This window comes from Theropithecus gelada, chromosome 4, assembly GCF_003255815.1.
Source record: "Theropithecus gelada isolate Dixy chromosome 4, Tgel_1.0, whole genome shotgun sequence".
NCBI classification, from domain to species: Eukaryota; Metazoa; Chordata; class Mammalia; order Primates; family Cercopithecidae; genus Theropithecus; species Theropithecus gelada.
The window spans coordinates 141,524,861-141,543,609 of NC_037671.1; the positions used below are offsets into that span (position 1 = coordinate 141,524,861).

The window sequence follows — 18,749 nt, forward strand, 5'->3', positions numbered from 1 at the left end:
TTTGCCTTGACCACCATATATTATTATTTCCCAAATATAACAACTCTTTCTGAAAACATTTGTTATAATATTTGTTGCTGCTGTTGTTGTTTTGATGTTTAAAAATCCTTTTTCCGTCATCTCCAATGACCTTGAATCAATGGAGGCAAGTTTGCTGCCGCAGTCCTGCCCTTAGAACCTGAGAAGAGAGAAGCCATCTCTGGGCCTCTTACTTTGGAGGGCTCATTCTGGCTGTCCTCCAGCTGCTGTCCTCACATGAAGCAGGAGTCCAAAGCCTGAGGGAATGTGTCCATCCAAAAACCACATCCCACTTTTGGGTCCCTGGGGCCCTGGAATTCCCTGTCCAAACTGCCCCAGGCCCACTTCTTGGGCCTGTATTGGGCATGTCCCAAGTCCATCCTCAGAAGGCCACACTGCTCCACTAGTGTTCATAACCCTAGACTGAGGTGTGGCCAAAGGTTAGCTGTTAGTGGGTGATGCAGATGCAGCTGTATCTTGGATGTGCAGTCCAGTTCCCTCACAGTGAACAAAGGAGCCAGAGCTGAAAAATGGGGTGAAGGTGTGGGTCTTCCCCCACCACCATGTTCCCATATGGAACTCCAGGAGTCTAAGAATGCTAAATTCATATTTACCTACCAGATCATTATGGAGGTAAATTGTCAATGTAAGAGGACAGGAATATTTTTGTTAGGAGTTCGTTAGCTCGATTTATAGTTTTCAAATAGCTATTCATATGATATGTAGGCTTCCATTTGTACTCCTGTCCTGGATCCTGAAAATGTTTAGGAGTGGAACTTCTTGGCCAGTAGTTCTTTACTGCTGAGGCCAGAGATGGGGACCTTGATGGATGAACTGAGGATTCATCCATTCAACCAGATGGATGAACTGTGGATTCAGATGGTGGATCCTCAGTTTAAAGGATCCACTTTAAACTCAGATGGTGATGCTCAGAAACAATGTTTTAAAATATAATTAGGCTGAAGTCCACTGGAAAGCCCCTCATTCTCTTTTTTTCATTCCTTTCCTGATCTTAGATGAATGCAAATTGAAGGAGTTGGTAAACAGTAGGTAGTTATGGGGGACGGATGGCAGAGAGTGGGGACTGACCACAGAAAGCAGATGCTACAGGATTCTGGCTATCCTCACTAAATGTCCACTATTCCACTAGCATGTGTATAATATTTGTAGTGTTTATATATGGATGCATAATATGTCAAGAGTTTGTGGCTTAGGAGAATGAGCTATAATTTGAGAATCAGTGAGCTGCTATACTTGTATTGTGACTCATGATCCATTGGCATACTTATAACAAATTATCTATGGTACCGTTACTTTCCACATGTCATTTTCATTGATTTACAACATAGCCTTCTCCCCATTGTTGCACGAAAGTTTGAAGTGAAAATAGTGAATTGGACTTTTGAGTCCTCATGAGGAAAATAATGTGTAAAGGGTCACATGCTTCATACATATTCCCATGCATGAGATTGGTCTTCCCCACACATAATGTCATACTCTTTTTTCCATTCAATAGATATGGTAAAGAAAACCATAGCATTTTCTTGTCCAGTTGACTAAATTCATGCTGAATCACTCAATTTGTAAATACATACAGTACATATACTTAGAGCCAATGCCTACATTTATACATTCTTGGGATCTGGAACCTAATGTTTTGGGGGATGTAAAAGGATTGTCAGTAGGTGATTCTCCTATCCTTTTCAAACCTAGAGTCAGAAATAACAACAATAAGTGGGAGTAGTGGCTATCAAAGAGGGATAGAGCACATTAAGATGCTACCTACCTGAAAAATGTCAGAAAAGAAAGGTCATCAGGGTTTGCAGTTCTTATTCATGGTTACTTCAGTTACACCTTAGTCTCTTTTTCCTCTTCAAAAATCTCCTTCATTAACACAGAGCTGGGTCCTGTCTTTGCTCTAGGTATCATTACTATGGGATTGGCATCAAAGAGAGCAGTGCATATTACCACTCCGTTTATTCTGGAAAAGGCTTGACAAGGTAGAGTTACACCATCTTCAAGACAAATTCTCTGTGTTTCTTTAAATATGCATGATACCTATTGAATAAAATGACTTCTTAATTTTCCTTATCAAAATGTTTCCATTTAAGCATCGGACCTTAATGTCCACTTTGTAAGGATGATTATATAATCTAGATTCCTGGGCAAATTATATAACTTGTCATAATTAGTGAGAAATTAATTGTGTACTAGGTGTTCCAGAGAGATGAAGAGGAGAAATCAAGTAAGCAGAATTGCTTTTAAATTAGTATTTACTAATAAAGCAAAGTCTATTTTCAGATTGGATTCAATAAAATAAAGGCAGTAAATGTAAATATAATTTTTTTTCTGAGACAACCTGTTTTAAAGATCTATGGGCTTCACTAGCACCTTACCAAGATAGAAAGTTTATTGTAAGAATCTCTAATCACATATACTTTGACCATGATCTTACCTTACGAAGGTGAAACTACTGACCTGTTTGGGTTTCTGTGAAAGGTAAAACATGAATGAAAATAAGCAGCACAGTGCTCTAAGCCACTGTTAGCTATCATGGGGATATTAGTAAGTGAGGTTACATCTAATGAAGCCAATGATATCACACATCATTCGTTTTTTAAACTGAAACTCAGAATAACTAGATCTGTATCTGAGATTGCCTTGTGGTATAATTTACCAGTAACTGCTCTTAGCTCTTAAAAGAAGAAATTATTTTTGAAAGTAAAGTATCTTTTGGATAAAAAACGTTTAGTCACTGAGTCATACTAAGATAAATTTAGATATTACAAGGAACATAAGGCTGCTTACTAGCCACCACCCCACTATAAAATGTAAATATAGCCTGGAACACACACACATGTTTAATAGCAAGTGTCCTTTACTTGTCTCAAATCTCACCTGACTTTTAAAAATATTATTCATTTTACTTTTTTTCTAAAGAACTTATTTTGTTGTAGTAAGTTGAGAAAGATGCTTGAGTTCTTTTAAAAAAGCAAATTTCTCCAGCTTATTTCCCTAATTATGGTATGAAATTACTGCTTCTTTAGGTTGTCTACATATCGCTGAATGCTATAGCTGTAATTTTGTTTGAACTGAACTAATGGAAAATGTTCTAATTTTTTAAGGTTTTCTGGAAGCAAGCTAAAGAATGAGGTAAGAATTCTTTTCATCTCGATTTTACATCTGCTATAATATGTCTCACAAGCTGAACAATACATGTTAATTATTCCCTTTGGCAAATGTAGAAATAAATGTTATTTATTAGGAATCCCTTGACAAAGGACTTCAGATACAGCTCAGTTAGATTTGTGACAACAAATGAATCTTTGTCTGGATCTACCAAACAACTTTCAGTTAACCTAGGAGAGATACATTTTTAATTATCTTTACCTAATATCAGATACTTACAAGACTGTAAAAAAAAAGACTATCATTTATCCAGAAAGTTTTCACTTAAATATAAACAAAAAGCTTAAGCTGAGGATATGGAAAGAATTGGTCTTTGGACTGTACCCATTTAGACAAAACATCTATTAGTTATCAAGGAGCCCAAATGCTATGCTACACTATGGTTTGTTTTACTACCTTGTGTACACACACATACACACACACACGCACACACACGTACACATGTGTATACAATCTTTCTCCCTAGACTTCCTCTCCACCCCCTCCTTCAAGAACAGACTTTATCTAAATGAGTTAGACTACCATCAGGGACTGCATGGCTAATTAGACACATGATAAGGCCTTCATTATCCTCAAGTTAACTAATCATTAAGAAGAGATGCTGCCAAGCTAAGGGCACATGACCATGTGTTGTGTAGTAAATCTGGACCTGAGGCAAAGTGTAACTCCATTAGTTTGGTGAAATGATGCAAGCATATTTTAAGAAATAATATGAGGCCCCCAACCCACTAAATGGCCAATTTCTTTCCACCAGTGCTTTTAATACAGTTAATGGCTAATTACATAATAAAAATCCTCCAGATTGCTCTTTTTATCAATGAAATAATAGCTCTTTATTAGATAAACAATTGTGAAACTGCAAAAATATTGACTTAGAGATACACTTTGGTTGAGTAAAGTTTATGTCAATAGGGAATTTAAATGATTTCTCTCAGGTGTTCTTTCTACTAGTTTGATGAGGTTGGTGGTATTAGCAAGCCCTCATCTGATAAATGGCAAGCCTTGTTTCATGGAACAAAAGAAAAATATTTCTCAGGTCTACTTTTTCCTTCTTAGAAGAGGATGCTACAAATGCTGTTGTAGATTTTATTACTAAAATTAAAATAAAATATTCTGATTAAACTCTATAGCCTAACCATTTTCTGTGGATACCTGAAGGCAATAATAGTGTACCATTACTTTGATGATTATAGAAATTAACACAACTAAGAGCTTTCTAAAGGCTCAGAACTACTCTAAATATGTTTAAAATGATAATAAAATATTTTCATAACACAATTGAAATTTTTTAAAAATTATTTTCTTTGGGAGGCCGAGGTGGGTGGATCACTTGAGCCCAGGAGTTCAAGACCAGCCTGGCCAACATAGTAAAATGCTGTCTCTACTAAAAATACAAAAAATTAGTTGGGCATGGTGGTACACGCCTGTAATCCCAGCTACTCAGGAGGCTGAGGCAGCAGAATCGCTTGAGCCCAAGAGGTGGGGAGGTTGCAGTGAGCCATGATTGTGCCACTGTACTCTAGCCTAGGCAACAGTGTGAGACCCTGTCTCAAAAAAAAAATTGTATTTAGGGTGACCAACCATCATTGGTGTGCTCAGACACAAAATTTTCAGTGCAAATCTTCATATACATCAGTTCATTTGAACATTCATAACTGTGAGGTATGGTGTCAGCATATTTACAGCTAAGAAAAATGAGGCTGAGAGATGTATTTGCTTTTCTAAGAGGTCAGAGAAAGATCCTATTTTTTTTAAACCCATGGTGAAGATATTAATTAACAGATATATGATATTACAGGTACTAGGGGACAAAATGGTGAATGAAGAGATTTGGTCCTGCCCTTCCAGAGCTTTACAGTATAGCAGGAAAGTATATCTTGAACAAGTAATTATAAGAAATTCTAAAGTGTGTCATGGGAGTAACTAGGTTTAGGGAGTTAAGGACATTCTTCACAGGAAGTGATATTAAGGAAATAACTGAGAATATAGTGGTAGTTTGGAGGAGGAGTGGAGTAGGGGAAGAGGGAAGAAGAGTGGTTAAGACAGATGGAATAGCATACGCCAGGGTTTCTCAGCCTCCATACTATGGAAATTGTGATTCAGATAATAATGTTTATGGAATATATCAAGTATATTGTAGGATGCTTAGTAGTATCACAGCATCTCTGGCCTCTACCCATTACATTCCAGTAGCAGGCCCCCACCCCCTTGTCGTGACAACCAAAAATGTCTCCGACATTACCAAATGTCAACCACTGGCATATGTGAAGGCAAGCAGAGGTGCATCACATTGTAGAAAAAATAAAAAAAATTATGCATACTATAGTATAGAATGAGGTAGAGAGTAAAATAATAGGTAGAGGCTGGATTGTGTATAGTCTCATTAGGTTAAGAATTCTGTAATGGGAAGCCACTAAAGGAGAGTTACGCCATCAGACTTGTGTTTTACAAAACTCATTCTGACCATGACATGGAGAATACATTAGAAGAGTGTAAGGCAGGAATCCAGTAGGTCCATTGGAGGCTATCTGGAGAGTCTGTGTAAGAGAAGATCTGGACTAGAATAGTAACCCTAGGGATGGAGAGAAGTAACTGATTTTAGTTGGGAAATATTGAAGGAGAAGCAGGTAGAAAGAGTAAAAAGATAATGGGTTTAATTTGGGACTTGTCATATTTGATGTGTTTGTGAAACATTTAACACAAATTTTAAGTGGGCAGTTGGATATATGTGATTGGAAAAGAGGACTTCAAGATTTAGTTTGATGGTGATTGAAGCCATGGTAATGGATAAAAACACTTAGGGAAAAAAATGAATGAGAAGACAAGAGGTTACCAAAAAACAGTTGTGAAAAATGAGAGGAAGAGCGTCAGTGAGATAATAGAGGAGAGTCTAGAGTGATAAGAAAAGAAGGAGGAGAATACAGTGTCGCAGGAGTCAGGAGAAAAAAATGCTCCCTACGGAAAGGAATGCTCAGATGGTGCTGAAAAGTCATCAAGATAAGGAGTGGAAAGGATCCATGGAATTAGTTAAGTGGAGATAACTAATGATTTCAGGGAGAGCCTTTGCAGTGGTGAGCTGGGGTTTGGTTTGTGAAATGAGTGGGAAGTAGCATTGAATGTAGAACATTTAGTCAAGTTCAGGGTGATAACTGGAAAAGGACTTGGGATTTGGGATTTTTCTGGTTTTGTTTTTGAGACAGAGTCTCTCACTCTGTCACCCAGGCTGGTGTGCAGTGGCACAATCTTGACTCACTGCAGCCTTAACCTCCTGGGCTCAAGTGATCCTCCCACCTCAGCTTCCCAAGTAGCTGGGGCTACAGGCACACACCACCACACCCAGCTAATTTTTTGGAATTTAGTTTTGAAGGATGATTAGACTAATGTCTAATGCTAATAAAACAGATACAGGAAAGAGTGAAGACTGAAAATATTAAAGAAAGGAAAGTTGAGAGCACAAGGTCACTGAGGAGGTCAGATTAGAGGAATTGGCACTAGAGAGGAGGAGCAGTGCTTCCATGAAAACTAGAAAGAGAAAGGGTAAGTTCGGATGCAAGCAGATTTGTAGATTTTTTTGGCAGAAAGTTGTGGTAGCTTCTGTTTGGTAGTTTTGCATTTCTCTCAGGAATGGTAGTGTAGGTCATGTGCTGTGGCAAAAGTCAGGGAAAGAAAGTAGGAGTTTGAGGAACTTAAAAGAAAGTCCCGAGGCCGGGCGCGGTGGCTCAAGCCTGTAATCCCAGCACTTTGGGAGGCCGAGACGGGTGGATCACGAGGTCAGGAGATCGAGACCATCCTGGCTAACACAGTGAAACCCCGTCTCTACTAAGAAATACAAAAAACTAGCCGGGCGAGGTGGCGGGCGCCTGTAGTCCCAGCTACTCGGGAGGCTGAGGCCGGAGAATGGCGTGAACCCGGGAGGCGGAGCTTGCAGTGAGCTGAGATCCAGCCACTGCACTCCAGCCTGGGCGACAGAGCGAGACTCCGTCTCAAAAAAAAAAAAAAAAAAAAAAAAAAAAGAAAGTCCTAGCTATTCTCAAGCAGGTTTCCTAGAGAGAATGTAGCCCTAATGCCCTAAGACACCCACTGAATATAAGGAATAAACTCTTTTATGCATGAGTGTTTAGAATGGTATTGATTAAGCACTATCCTTGAGAGAATTGACAAAATGGTTGTTCAAATCATTTTCTGTAGGACTTAATTTTCTCACTGATTTATTGAGATAGGTAGCAACTGTCTTTGTAGAAGACAAGAAAGATAGAAGATTGTAAAATTCTGGTATAAGCCAGAAGAAATGCAAAATATTCAGGAGCAGTTATAATAAGAGAAGCATACCGCCTTTTTGGAAAAAAAAGTACAGGTGTAAAAGAAAACTACAAATGAAATGACATACCATGTGCCTGGATAGGAATGCTAGATTATAAATACTCCAATTCTTCCTACATTAATTTAGACATTTTATATTCTAATGAAAATTTGAGTGGGTGATTAATTTTTGGAGATGAATATGGTTACGAGCTTAATCTAGAAGAATATACAGGAAGTAATAGTTAAGAGAAATGTAAACAAGAAGAGTGAAAAGGGAATTTGTCTGCCACGTATCAAAATATTATGACATTATGAGACTGAGTCAACTGTAGATGGAACAAATCTGCAGCAGAGATAGGGTACCTGACAAAAGACCCTAGTATTTATAAGGTTTTAGCATATGACCAAGGAGAAATTACAACAAATGAAGAAAGAAAATATTTCTCTGTGTCCTTTTTGGAGAAAGGTGGAGTACTATATAAATAAAATTATTCAGGGGATAATGTTAGAAAAATTGACTATTTTGCAAAAAAATTTCTATACCTCACAACTTAACAACTTATGTGAATTTCATATAAACAATTAAATATAAAAATAATACTTAGGAGGAAATATATATATCTATCCCACGTCTGAAAGGAGTTATTCACTTTCTAAGTATAAAAGCAGTTTAAGAAATTTCATAGGAAAAAGAAAAACACAGAGTTGGAAACTTCTTCGTATCAAAAGCATCATATACAAAATTTGAAGTCAAAGGAAAAACTGGGGGAAATACCTTCAGCAAATACGACAATAAAATTATATCTGTAGTACATAAAAATCCTATAAAAATATGAAGAGCACAATAAGTAGTAGAAGATGTGAATAGATGATTCACAGGAGAAAGAAAAAGCTGATAAATGCATGAAGAAAGGATTACCAAATAAACAAAAATTAAGATATCATTTTACAATATGAAACTATCAAATATTTAAAAATTATTGTGAAGTTGGCGAAGGCAGAATGAGGTAACTCTTTCATATCTTGCTGAAGGCAGAATGAATTTTTGGAAAATGTTTGGAAGATCTTCACCAAGAGTCTTTAAAGTGTTTATATCCTTTTCCTACTAATTCTACTTTTGTGTGGATTTTGTATGAATTTTTATTTTTATTTTTATTTTTTTTTTGAGATGGAGTCTCGCTCTGTCACCCAGGTTGGAGTACAGTGGCATGATCTCGGCTCATTACAACCTGTGTCTCCAGTGTTCAAGTGATTCTCCTACCTCAGCTTCCCGAGTAGCTGGGATTACAGGCGTGTGCTGCCACGCCTGGCTAATTTTTGTATTTTTAGTAGAGACGGGGTTTTGCCATGTTGGCCAGGTTGGACTCGAACTCCTGACCTAAGGTGATCTGCCCATCTCGGCCTTCCAAAGTGTTGGGATTACAGGCGTGAGCCACCACACCTCCCAAAAATAGGAAACGAAGACAGAAAATTATGCACAAAATTTTTATTGATTACAGTGAAAAACTATATGTAACCTAAATGACTAATATCAAAGAAATGGTTACATAATTTATTGTACTTTTGTGTGGCTAAATATTATTTATTAAAAGGCTCTTTTAATGATATAGAGAAATGTTAATTATGAAAAACGGACACAAAAGCAAATATATGTAAAATATATAAAACATAACTGGATATTTATAAATTATATACAGTTGGTCCTTGGCTTAAAATAGTTTGACTTACAATTTTTTGACTTTGTGATGGTGTGAAAGGGGTATGCATTCAGTAGAAAATGTACTTCAAGTACCCATACAACCATTCTGCTTCTCACTTTCAATATAGTATTTAATAAATTACATGAGTTATTTAACACTTAATTGTAAAATAAGCTTTGTGTTAGATGATTTTGCCCTACTGTAACCTAATGTAAATGTTCCAAGCACATTTAAGGTAGGCTAGGCTAAGTTATAATGTTCAGTAAGTTGGGTATATTAAATGCATTTTTGACTTACAATATTTTCCAATTGTAATGGTTTTATTGGGATGTAACCCCATTGTAAATTGAGAAGCACTGAATGACAGATAATTAATATCTATTACTATGTTGTAAAATATGGTAGCTGCTAGCCACATGTGACTATTAATTAAGTAAAGTAAAAAATTTAGTTTATCAGTCACATTAGCTACATTTCAAGTGCCTAAGAGTTATATGTGGCTAGTGGTTAGTGTATTGGACAGGAAAGATACAGAACATTTCTATCATAACAGAAAGCTGTACTGGACAGCATGGTTCTAGAATATGTATAGAATTCAAGTCAATATGAAAAGACAACCCAACAGAAATATAGCAAAGTATATGAAGAAGCAATTAATTCAGGGTAAATAAAGAATGACTAACAGTGCTAGTTGGCATTCTGGTTGACCAGTGTCCATAACATATGTTGAATACCACCCCTTGCCAATAAAAAAATGCTCAATCTAAATATTAATTAGGGAAATGAAAATTAAAACCCTAATGTGTGATTGTCTCACAAATATTACATTAACAACAATTAAAATGTCTAAAGACACACTGTTGACAGGAATATGGACCAAAGGAACTCTCATATAGAGTGGAAGGGACAATACCTAGTGAAGTTGAAGATTTACACACTTTATGACTGCATTCCTAAAGAAACCTTCACATTGTGCACAAGGAGGTGTGTATGAGGATGTTCACTGCGACATGGTTTATAATTGCAGAATACTCGAAAATAATCTAAATGTTCATTATGATATAATGGGAAATAAGTTTTTATACATTTATACAATAGAGTGCTATACTGCTTTGGGTATGAGCGAATGAATGATGGTTATAATAATCAAATTAGCATCATCTCAAAAACCTAAAGTTGAGTGAAAAAAACATATTGAAAGTACAAGGATACATACTGTATGGTACCAATTTTAAAGAACAGTATAATATTAAGAACATTTACATACTAGGTAAATTTTTTAATGTTTGAGTAGAAATGATCTAAACCAAGCCCAGAACATTATTTCTTGTGGGGGAAGAAAGGAATGAGATTAGGCAAGGCTGCTTTAGTATTGGAAATGTCTCATGTCTTAATCAGGATGGTAAGTGGGTATTTATTATTTTTTTCTCTGTATCTTTTAAAAAGTTTTAAATAGTTCAAAATATAAAAGCAAACAAAAACAACAGCAGCAAAAAACAACAAAAACAAAATAAAAAACAGGAAAAAGATGTTAAGAGCAGTTACTACTCAGTATTAATAATTGTTATTGTTTTAAATTTTTTATTCATAAATGGAGTGGTTTAAATTTCAGAAATGTCTTAGAGATTGTCTCAGAATCTGTTAATTCACAGGAATGAAACAAATGAACAAAACTTAATTATAATATTTTCTTCCTATCAAAGAAAGCTTTTCTTTTCCTGTGAGTCTTCTAGTGTGGGCCAAATTTTTGCTTCAAGCAGCTACTGAAGTTGACATTATTTCTTAGGGAATGGGTCCATTGATTTCATACACTTCTACCAGGAAGTTTCCTTGATAGCCTGAGTTTTCTTCTCTTTAACATCAACCATTCACAGCCAGTTGAACAACCTTGTACCAAGATAAATATCAAATCCTCTCTCCTTGGTATATGCTTTTCAAATATTTGTAGACTGTTATCATACTCTCCTTTGTCATCACTTAGCCAAGCTGTGCAGCTTAAGTCCTTTAATCTCTCCTCATAAATCAGACCCTCTTGCATTCTAGTCATATTTGTTTCTTTTCTGTAGGGTCCTTCTTGTTTTCTTTTAGAAATACAATTCTTAATAGTTCACCCAAGAGTACCAAAATTATCAGTTGAGAAAAAAAACAAAACAAAACAAACCCAGACCTCTGTAGCTGGCCTATGATCTGGCACCTCTTTTAGTACGATTGTAATAGCAAGCATATTAGTGAAATTAAAATGAGTGTATTTTACTATTTTAAAGATAATCACTCCTCCCTTTCTTTTTGTGTTACACTTACTGGATATTATTTGATTTATGCAATTTACATCATCTTTGTAACCAGTTGTTAACATATCCAAAACAAAATTAATTTTAAGGTTTTTTGGGGCCCTTTTGCCACTTGTTGATGTTGCACATATTGCTAGCTTTGATTACACAAAACTATTATTTACCAATATGAGAGTTTTTAAAAGTATTAGAATTAAAGTTACATACTTTATTTCTTAATATGTGTTTCTTTAGCATGCTAACATTTTTTATTGGGAAATGTATTATTCACAACACCCATACTCACCCAAATACACAAACACATGCATAGAATTTTAAAAATAATCATAATTTGAAAACTCAAGCCCTTTCTCATAATTGAAAAGAGAGAAGTCCTCTGTGCACCCACTTCAATCACTTTTTCATTCCTACTTATCAGAAGTTACCACTCTCCAGAGTACGGTGTTACTGTTTGTTTTTCTATAAAGTTTGCCACTTACAAATAGATCTCTCAACAACATATTGTTTATTATTTGCCCAGTTATATCCTACATAAAAAGAGGTTCCTTGTTTTCCCTGGGACTTTCTGCTTTCATTCAATGCTAGGTTTTGTGATTCTTTAATGCCAATATATGAAGTTCTAATTTATTTGTACTCCTGTATAATATTCCATTGTAGGAAACTATCCCAATGCATTTATTCATTCCATTGTGGATGGGGCTTTTTTTTTTTTTTTTTTGCCTGAAAAACAATGGTGACACAAGCAGTTCTCCAGGTACACATCTTTAGGAGTGGAATTCCAGGTCCTAAGATATACTCATCTTTAACTTTACTAGTAAAGCTGAAATTATTTTCCAGAGTGGTTGTATCAACTCCTGTCTCTCCAGCTGTGTGTGATCATTACTTTTGTACCTATTCTTACGCTTAGTATTAAATGACATTTTAGTTTTTGCCAGTCTTGTAGGTGTAAAATCGTGTCTGTGTTTTTTATTTGGAAATTGTTTTTAACAACTGATGAGCTAGAATGTATTTTTGGATTTTTATTGGCCAATTCTCTTCTGTGAAATGTTTGCTCAAATCATATCATTTTTTATTTTCAATTTTTAATCCTTAAGAGTTCTTTATATGTTCTGGATACTAATATCCTGTAAGTTATGTGTTGTAAATAACTTCTTCCTGTTAGTGACATGACTCAATACTCTACTGTATCTTTTGATGAAGATTTTTTTTTATTTTATGGTTAGTGCTTTTTATATCTTGTTTTTTAAAAAGTTATGTGTATTCCAAGATTATAATAATATTCTCTATAAACTTGAAAGCATGAAGTTGCTCTGAATATTTAAGTTATTTCATTTGTAATTGGTTTTTGTTCATATTTTTTATTGTGGTAAACTACATGTAAAATATACTATCTCAGCCATTTTTGAGTTTACAGTTTTGTGGTATTAAGTACATTGGTATCATTGTGTAACCATCACCACCAACCACCTTCAGAACTCTTTCATCTTGCAAGACTGAAACACTCTACTCATTGAACATAACTCCCATCTTCCCTCTACCATGTGCCTGGCCACTACCATTCTACTTTCTGTCTCTATGATTTCTACTACTCTAGAATCCTCTTTAAGTAGAATCATACAGTATTTGTCTTCTGGTGACTGACTTATTTCACTTACCATAATGTACTCAAGGTTCATCCATGTTGTAGCATATGTCAGAACATCATTCCCTTTTAAGGATGAATGATATTCCATTGTATGTATATACAGTACCACATTTTGCTAATCCATTCATCTGTCGATGGACATGTGGCTTGCTTCCACGTTTAAGCTATACTGACTAATGCTGCTATGAACGTGGTTGTACAAATATCTCTTTGAGATCCTGCTATAATTTTTTTGGCTATATACCCAGAAGTAGAATTACTGGGTCATATAGTAATTCTATTTTTAATTTTGATTAAATTTTTTGATTAAATTTAATTATTAAAATTAAAATGTAATTTAATTAAAATTTTAAATTTAATTTTGCTATGTAAAACCAAACTGTTTTACATAGCAGCTGTACTAGGTTACATTCTCACCAACAATGCACAAGGATTCCAATTTTTTCACATCCTTGACAACATTTGTTATTTTTGCTGTGTGTATTTATGTGTGTTTTTGTGTTTGTAGTAGCCATCCCAGTGGGTGTGATGTGGTATCTCATTTAGGGTTTGATCTGCATTTCCCTAATAATGGTAACATTGAGCATATTTTAATGCATTTGCTAGTCATTCATATATCTTCTCTGGAGAAGTGTATATCAAGTCCTTTGCCCAGTATGAATCCTTTTGTTTACTTTTATGTTGTTAAGTTTTAGGAGTTCTCAATATATTCTGTATAGTAATCCCTTATGAAACATGATTTGCAAATATTTTCTCTCATTCCATACATTGCCCTTCTATTCTGATCATAGTGTCATGTACAGTTACATGCATAACTTTTATGAACAAAAGTGTTTCTTTTTTTGGGGGGGGGGGGACAGAGTCTCACTCTGTCACCAGGCTGGAGTGCAGTGGTATAGTCTCAGCTCACTACAACCTCTGCCTCCCAGGTTCAAGCGATTCTCCTGCCTCAGCCTCTCAAGTAGCTGGGACTACAGGTGCGTGCCACCATGCCCAGCTAATTTTTGTATTTTTAGTAGAGATGGGGTTTCATCATGTTGGCCAGGATGGTCTCGATCTCTTGACCTCATGATCTGTCCACCTCAGCCTCCCAAAGTGCTGGCATTATAGGCACGAGCCTTTTTTATGAAGTACAATTTGTCTATTTTTTGTTGTTGCCTGTGTTTTAGTGTCATATACAAAATTTTTTTTCCAAATCACATGTCATGAATCTTCTACTCTATGTTTCCTTCTAAAATTTTTATAGTTTTAGCTCCTACATTTAGATATTTGATTCATTTTTGGTTAATTTTTGTATATGGTGTTAGGTAAAGGTCTGACTTTATTCCTTTGAATGTGGACATCCAGTTTTCCCAGCACCCTTTGTTAATAGGACTGTTCTTTCCCCATTGAATGGTTTGGCACCCCTATCAAAAATTATTTTACCATATCTATGAGAGTTTGTTACTGGCCTCTCTATTCTATTCCATTGGTCTCTGTGTCTGTCTTCATGACAGTACCATATTGTTTTGATTACTGTAACTTTATAGTACGTTTTAAAATCAGGAAGTCTTCTCTGACTTTGCTCTTCGTTTTCAAGATTGTTTGGCTACCCAGGGTCCCTTGAGATTCCACAGATATTTTTAGGATGGATTTTTCTTTTTCTGAAAAAACTGTCACTAGAATTGCATTGAATCTATATCTCACTCTAGGCAGTATTGCTATCTTTTTTTTTTTTTTTTTTGAGATGGAGTCTCGCTCTGTTGCCCAGGCTGGAGTGCAGTGGCCAGATCTCAGCTCACTGCAAGCTCCGCTTCCCAGGTTTACACCATTCTCCTGCCTCAGCCTCCCGAGTAGCTGGGACTACAGGCGCCCACCACCTCGCCCGGCTAGTTTTTTGTATTTTTTTTTAGTAGAGACGGGGTTTCACCATGTTGGCCAGGATGGTCTCGATCTCCTGACCTCGTGATCCGCCCATCTTGGCCTCCCAAAGTGCTGGGATTACAGGCTTGAGCCACCGCACCCGGCCTAGTATTGCTATCTTAAATATTAATTCTTCTAATCCATGAGAATAGAATGTTGTTTATTTATTTATGTCTTCTTTAATTTCTTTCAGCTCTTTTATGTAGTTTTTATTGTACAAGTCTTTCACTTCCTTGGTTAAATTAGTTTTAAAGTATTTTATTCTTTATGATGCTATTGTAGATGAAATTGTTTTCTTAATTTTCTTTTCAGGCTGTTCACTATTAGTGAATAGAAATGCAACTAGTTTTTGCATGCTGACTTTGAATCCTGCTACTTTGTTGAATCCATTTATTAGTTGTGTGTGTGTGTGTGTGTGTGTCATTTTTAGGGTTTTCTACATATAAAATTATATCATCTGTGAATAGAGATTTTTTACTTCTTCCTTTTCAATTTGGATGCCTTGTTTTATAATTTTAATTTTCTGTTTGCATAACTACTCTAGCTAAGACTTCTAGTACCATGTTGAGTAGAAGTGATGAAAGCAGACTTGCTTTGTTCCTGATCTTAGAGGAAAAGCTTTTGGTTTTTCACCATTAAGTATGATGTTTTCTATAGACTTTTCATAAATAACTTTTATTATATTGAGGTGGTTTTTCTATATGGCTGGTTTGTTGAGTATTATTATCATGAAAGGATATGGAATTTTTTCAAATACTTTTTCTGTACCTAATGAGATTATCATTTTTTTATTCCATTAATGTGATGTAATACATTTATTGATTTTTATATATTGAACCACCCTTGCATTCCAGAAATAAATCTCACTTATTTATGGTGTATAATCCTATTAATATGCTGTGGAATTTGGATTACTAATATTTTGTGGAGAGTTTTTGCATCAAAGTTCATAAGGGATATTGGTCTGCAGTTTTCTTGCCTTGCAATATCTTTGTCAGACTTTGGTATCAGGCAATATTGGCCTCACAGAGTAAGTTACAAAGTACTCCTTCCTCTTCAATTCCTGGGAAAACTTTGAGATGTATTGGTATTAGTTCCTCTTTAAATGTTTGGTGCAATTCACTGCTGAAGCCAACTCTGGAGCTTTTCTTTGAGTATGTTGGTTAATTACCACAAATTTGTAAAATTTCCAGTTTTTTTGCTATTATTTATTTCCAAGTTCATCCCATGTTGGTTGAAGAAGATACATTGTATGACATCTATCTTTTCAAATTCACTGAGACTTAGTTTGTGGCCTAACATATGGTGTATCCTGGAAGATGTCCATGTGTCCTTGAAAAGAATGTGTATTCTGTTGTTGTTGGGTAGATTATTCTGTATACGTTTGTTCAATCTAGTTGGTTTATTGTGCCGCCACATCCTCTATATTCTTACTTAACTTCTGTCTGGTTGTTCTGTCCATTATTGAGAATGAGGTGTTAAAGTCTCCAACTATTATTGTAAAACAGTTCATTTCTCCCTTTAATTTTGTCAATTTTTCTTCATATATTTTGATTATCTGTTATTGTCTGTTATCTGTACATACCTATTATTAGGTACATAAAGGGTTATGATTGTTAGACCTTTTTTGCTTTGTCAAAATTTTGTTAACATATAATATCCTTGTCTCTTGCACACCTTTTAAAATTTAGAGTCTATTTTGTCTAACTCCATTCTGCCAATATCTGTCCTCTAATTGGAGAGATTGATTCATTTACATTTAAAGTAATTACCATTAATCAACTCCTCATTATCCTCCATTACCCACCACACTTCCTAGCATCTTGTAACCACCATTCTATTTTCTAACTTCATGTGATCAAATTTTTTATCTCCCATATATGAGTGAGAACATGTGATATTTGTCTTTCTGTGCCTGGCTTATTTCACTTGCCACAGTATTTTCTAGTTTCATCCATGTTGTTGCAATTGACTTTTAAATTGATCTTGGATTCAGCAACTTTGCTAAAAAAAATTTTATTGTTAACCATAATTTTTGTGTAATTTGTTTTAGTTTTTCAGTGAAATCAGTTACATCAGCAGCAAATAATGCTAATATTGTCTCTTCCTTTTTGGTACTTAATCTGTCATTACTTTTTTGAGTTCATTATTATTCTAGCTATAAACTCTGGTATAGTGTTGAGTAAAAAAGGTGAGAGCAGGCAACTTTATCTTGTTTGTGATTTTCCAGAGAATTTTTATAGTATTTTGCCACTAAGTAAGACATTTGCTGTGGGCTTCTGATAGATATTCTTTGTATAATAATTAAGTTTTCCTCTGTTTCTAGCACACACGCACACACATGGGGGAGTGGGGAGAGAGAAAGAAAAAGAAAGAGAGAGAGAGGTTAATGAATGGTAGTGGATTTTAAACAAACTCTTTTTCCTGCATCAGTTGAGATGATTGTATAATATACAGCATTCTCCTGTTTGTTGTTAATATGATGAATTTAAACCTAACTTGAGTATGATCGTACTTATACACTACTTAATTTTGTTTGTTAATATTTTGTTTAATATTGTCTTAAGTGTAGTAATAAGTGAGATTGAAATATGATTTTTCTTTTTCTGTTCTTGTCTAGTTTTGACATATATGTTTTCAAGCGAATTGGGAAGTTATCCTTTTTTTCTGTTGTCAGAAAAAAATCTGTTAAGCTTGAAATTGTCTGTTTCCTGAATGCTTGATAAAAGGTCACCTGTTAAAATCTTTTGAGTCTATTTTTTTCTTTGTAAAAATATTTTTGATTACTAATTATATTTCTTTAATGGAAATAAGAGTATTCTTTTATTCCTACTTTAATTTAGTATCATACTGTGTATTGTCATTTTTGGGGTTTATATTTCTCTGTTTCTCTTTTCCTATATCACAAAATCACATATTGAGATGAAAAAACTCGACTTTCCACACAAGAGAAAAAATATATGAAAAGTGCAAACTTTTCTAAAATTAAGATTTAGGTAAATTTTTGTTATGCTTATCCAACAAATGTTAGTTTTCTATTTTGTCATATAACTTCCTTCCTTTAAGGATTAAATTATTTATTTTCTTGTTTTCTATATTATTTTTCCTATTTTTATTGACAGTAACATTCCTTGACAGTGCAATGATAATTGGTGCTCATAACTGGAAAACCAAAGCATTGAAAGTTTTTGAAGCATTTCTTAAATTAAGATAGATTAGTAAATAGAGTGGATTGGGATTAACTGTGCTATTATATCAGTTTATGATAATTATTAAATAAGTTATTAATTAAAAAATTAATAACTATACTTGAAAAGAGATAAAGCTAAAAATTTAAACCTCATTTTAAAAAATGAATTTCTACTTTATTTTCAATATAAAGCTTATTGAAATCTTATATCAAATAAGTCAACAAGAAATCAGGGCTTCTAAAATATCTGGGGTTAAAGGACTCAAAAATGTTCCCAGTTCCTTTGACTCTACCAATATAAGTTCTAGAAAGACAGGATGGGAACCCAATCTGTCTATGACAGTAATTAAGTTTTTGTCTACTAAACATCCTCAATATGACAAAGATAAAGGCATACAGTCTAGAAATAAATGTGAGAAAATTATGAGAAAGAACCAAATTTTGTCCTTGCCAGGGACACTTTATGTCCTTTATTATATTCATAATTTCATTATTTCCCCAAACTTTTGATT

The 18,749-nt window shown here is 34.7% G+C and overlaps 1 protein-coding gene across 1 annotated transcript in view; it reads left to right on the top strand.

The window, feature by feature from the left end:
* The window catches only part of RFX6 (regulatory factor X6), a 56,668-nt gene that overhangs the window by 15,613 nt on the left and 22,306 nt on the right, over positions 1 to 18,749 (top strand). Inside the window, exons 5-6 of the mRNA XM_025383679.1 lie at positions 1,941 to 2,018; positions 3,144 to 3,171. Coding sequence (XP_025239464.1) covers positions 1,941 to 2,018; positions 3,144 to 3,171 — 106 coding nt within the window. The remainder of the gene's footprint in view (positions 1 to 1,940; positions 2,019 to 3,143; positions 3,172 to 18,749) is intronic.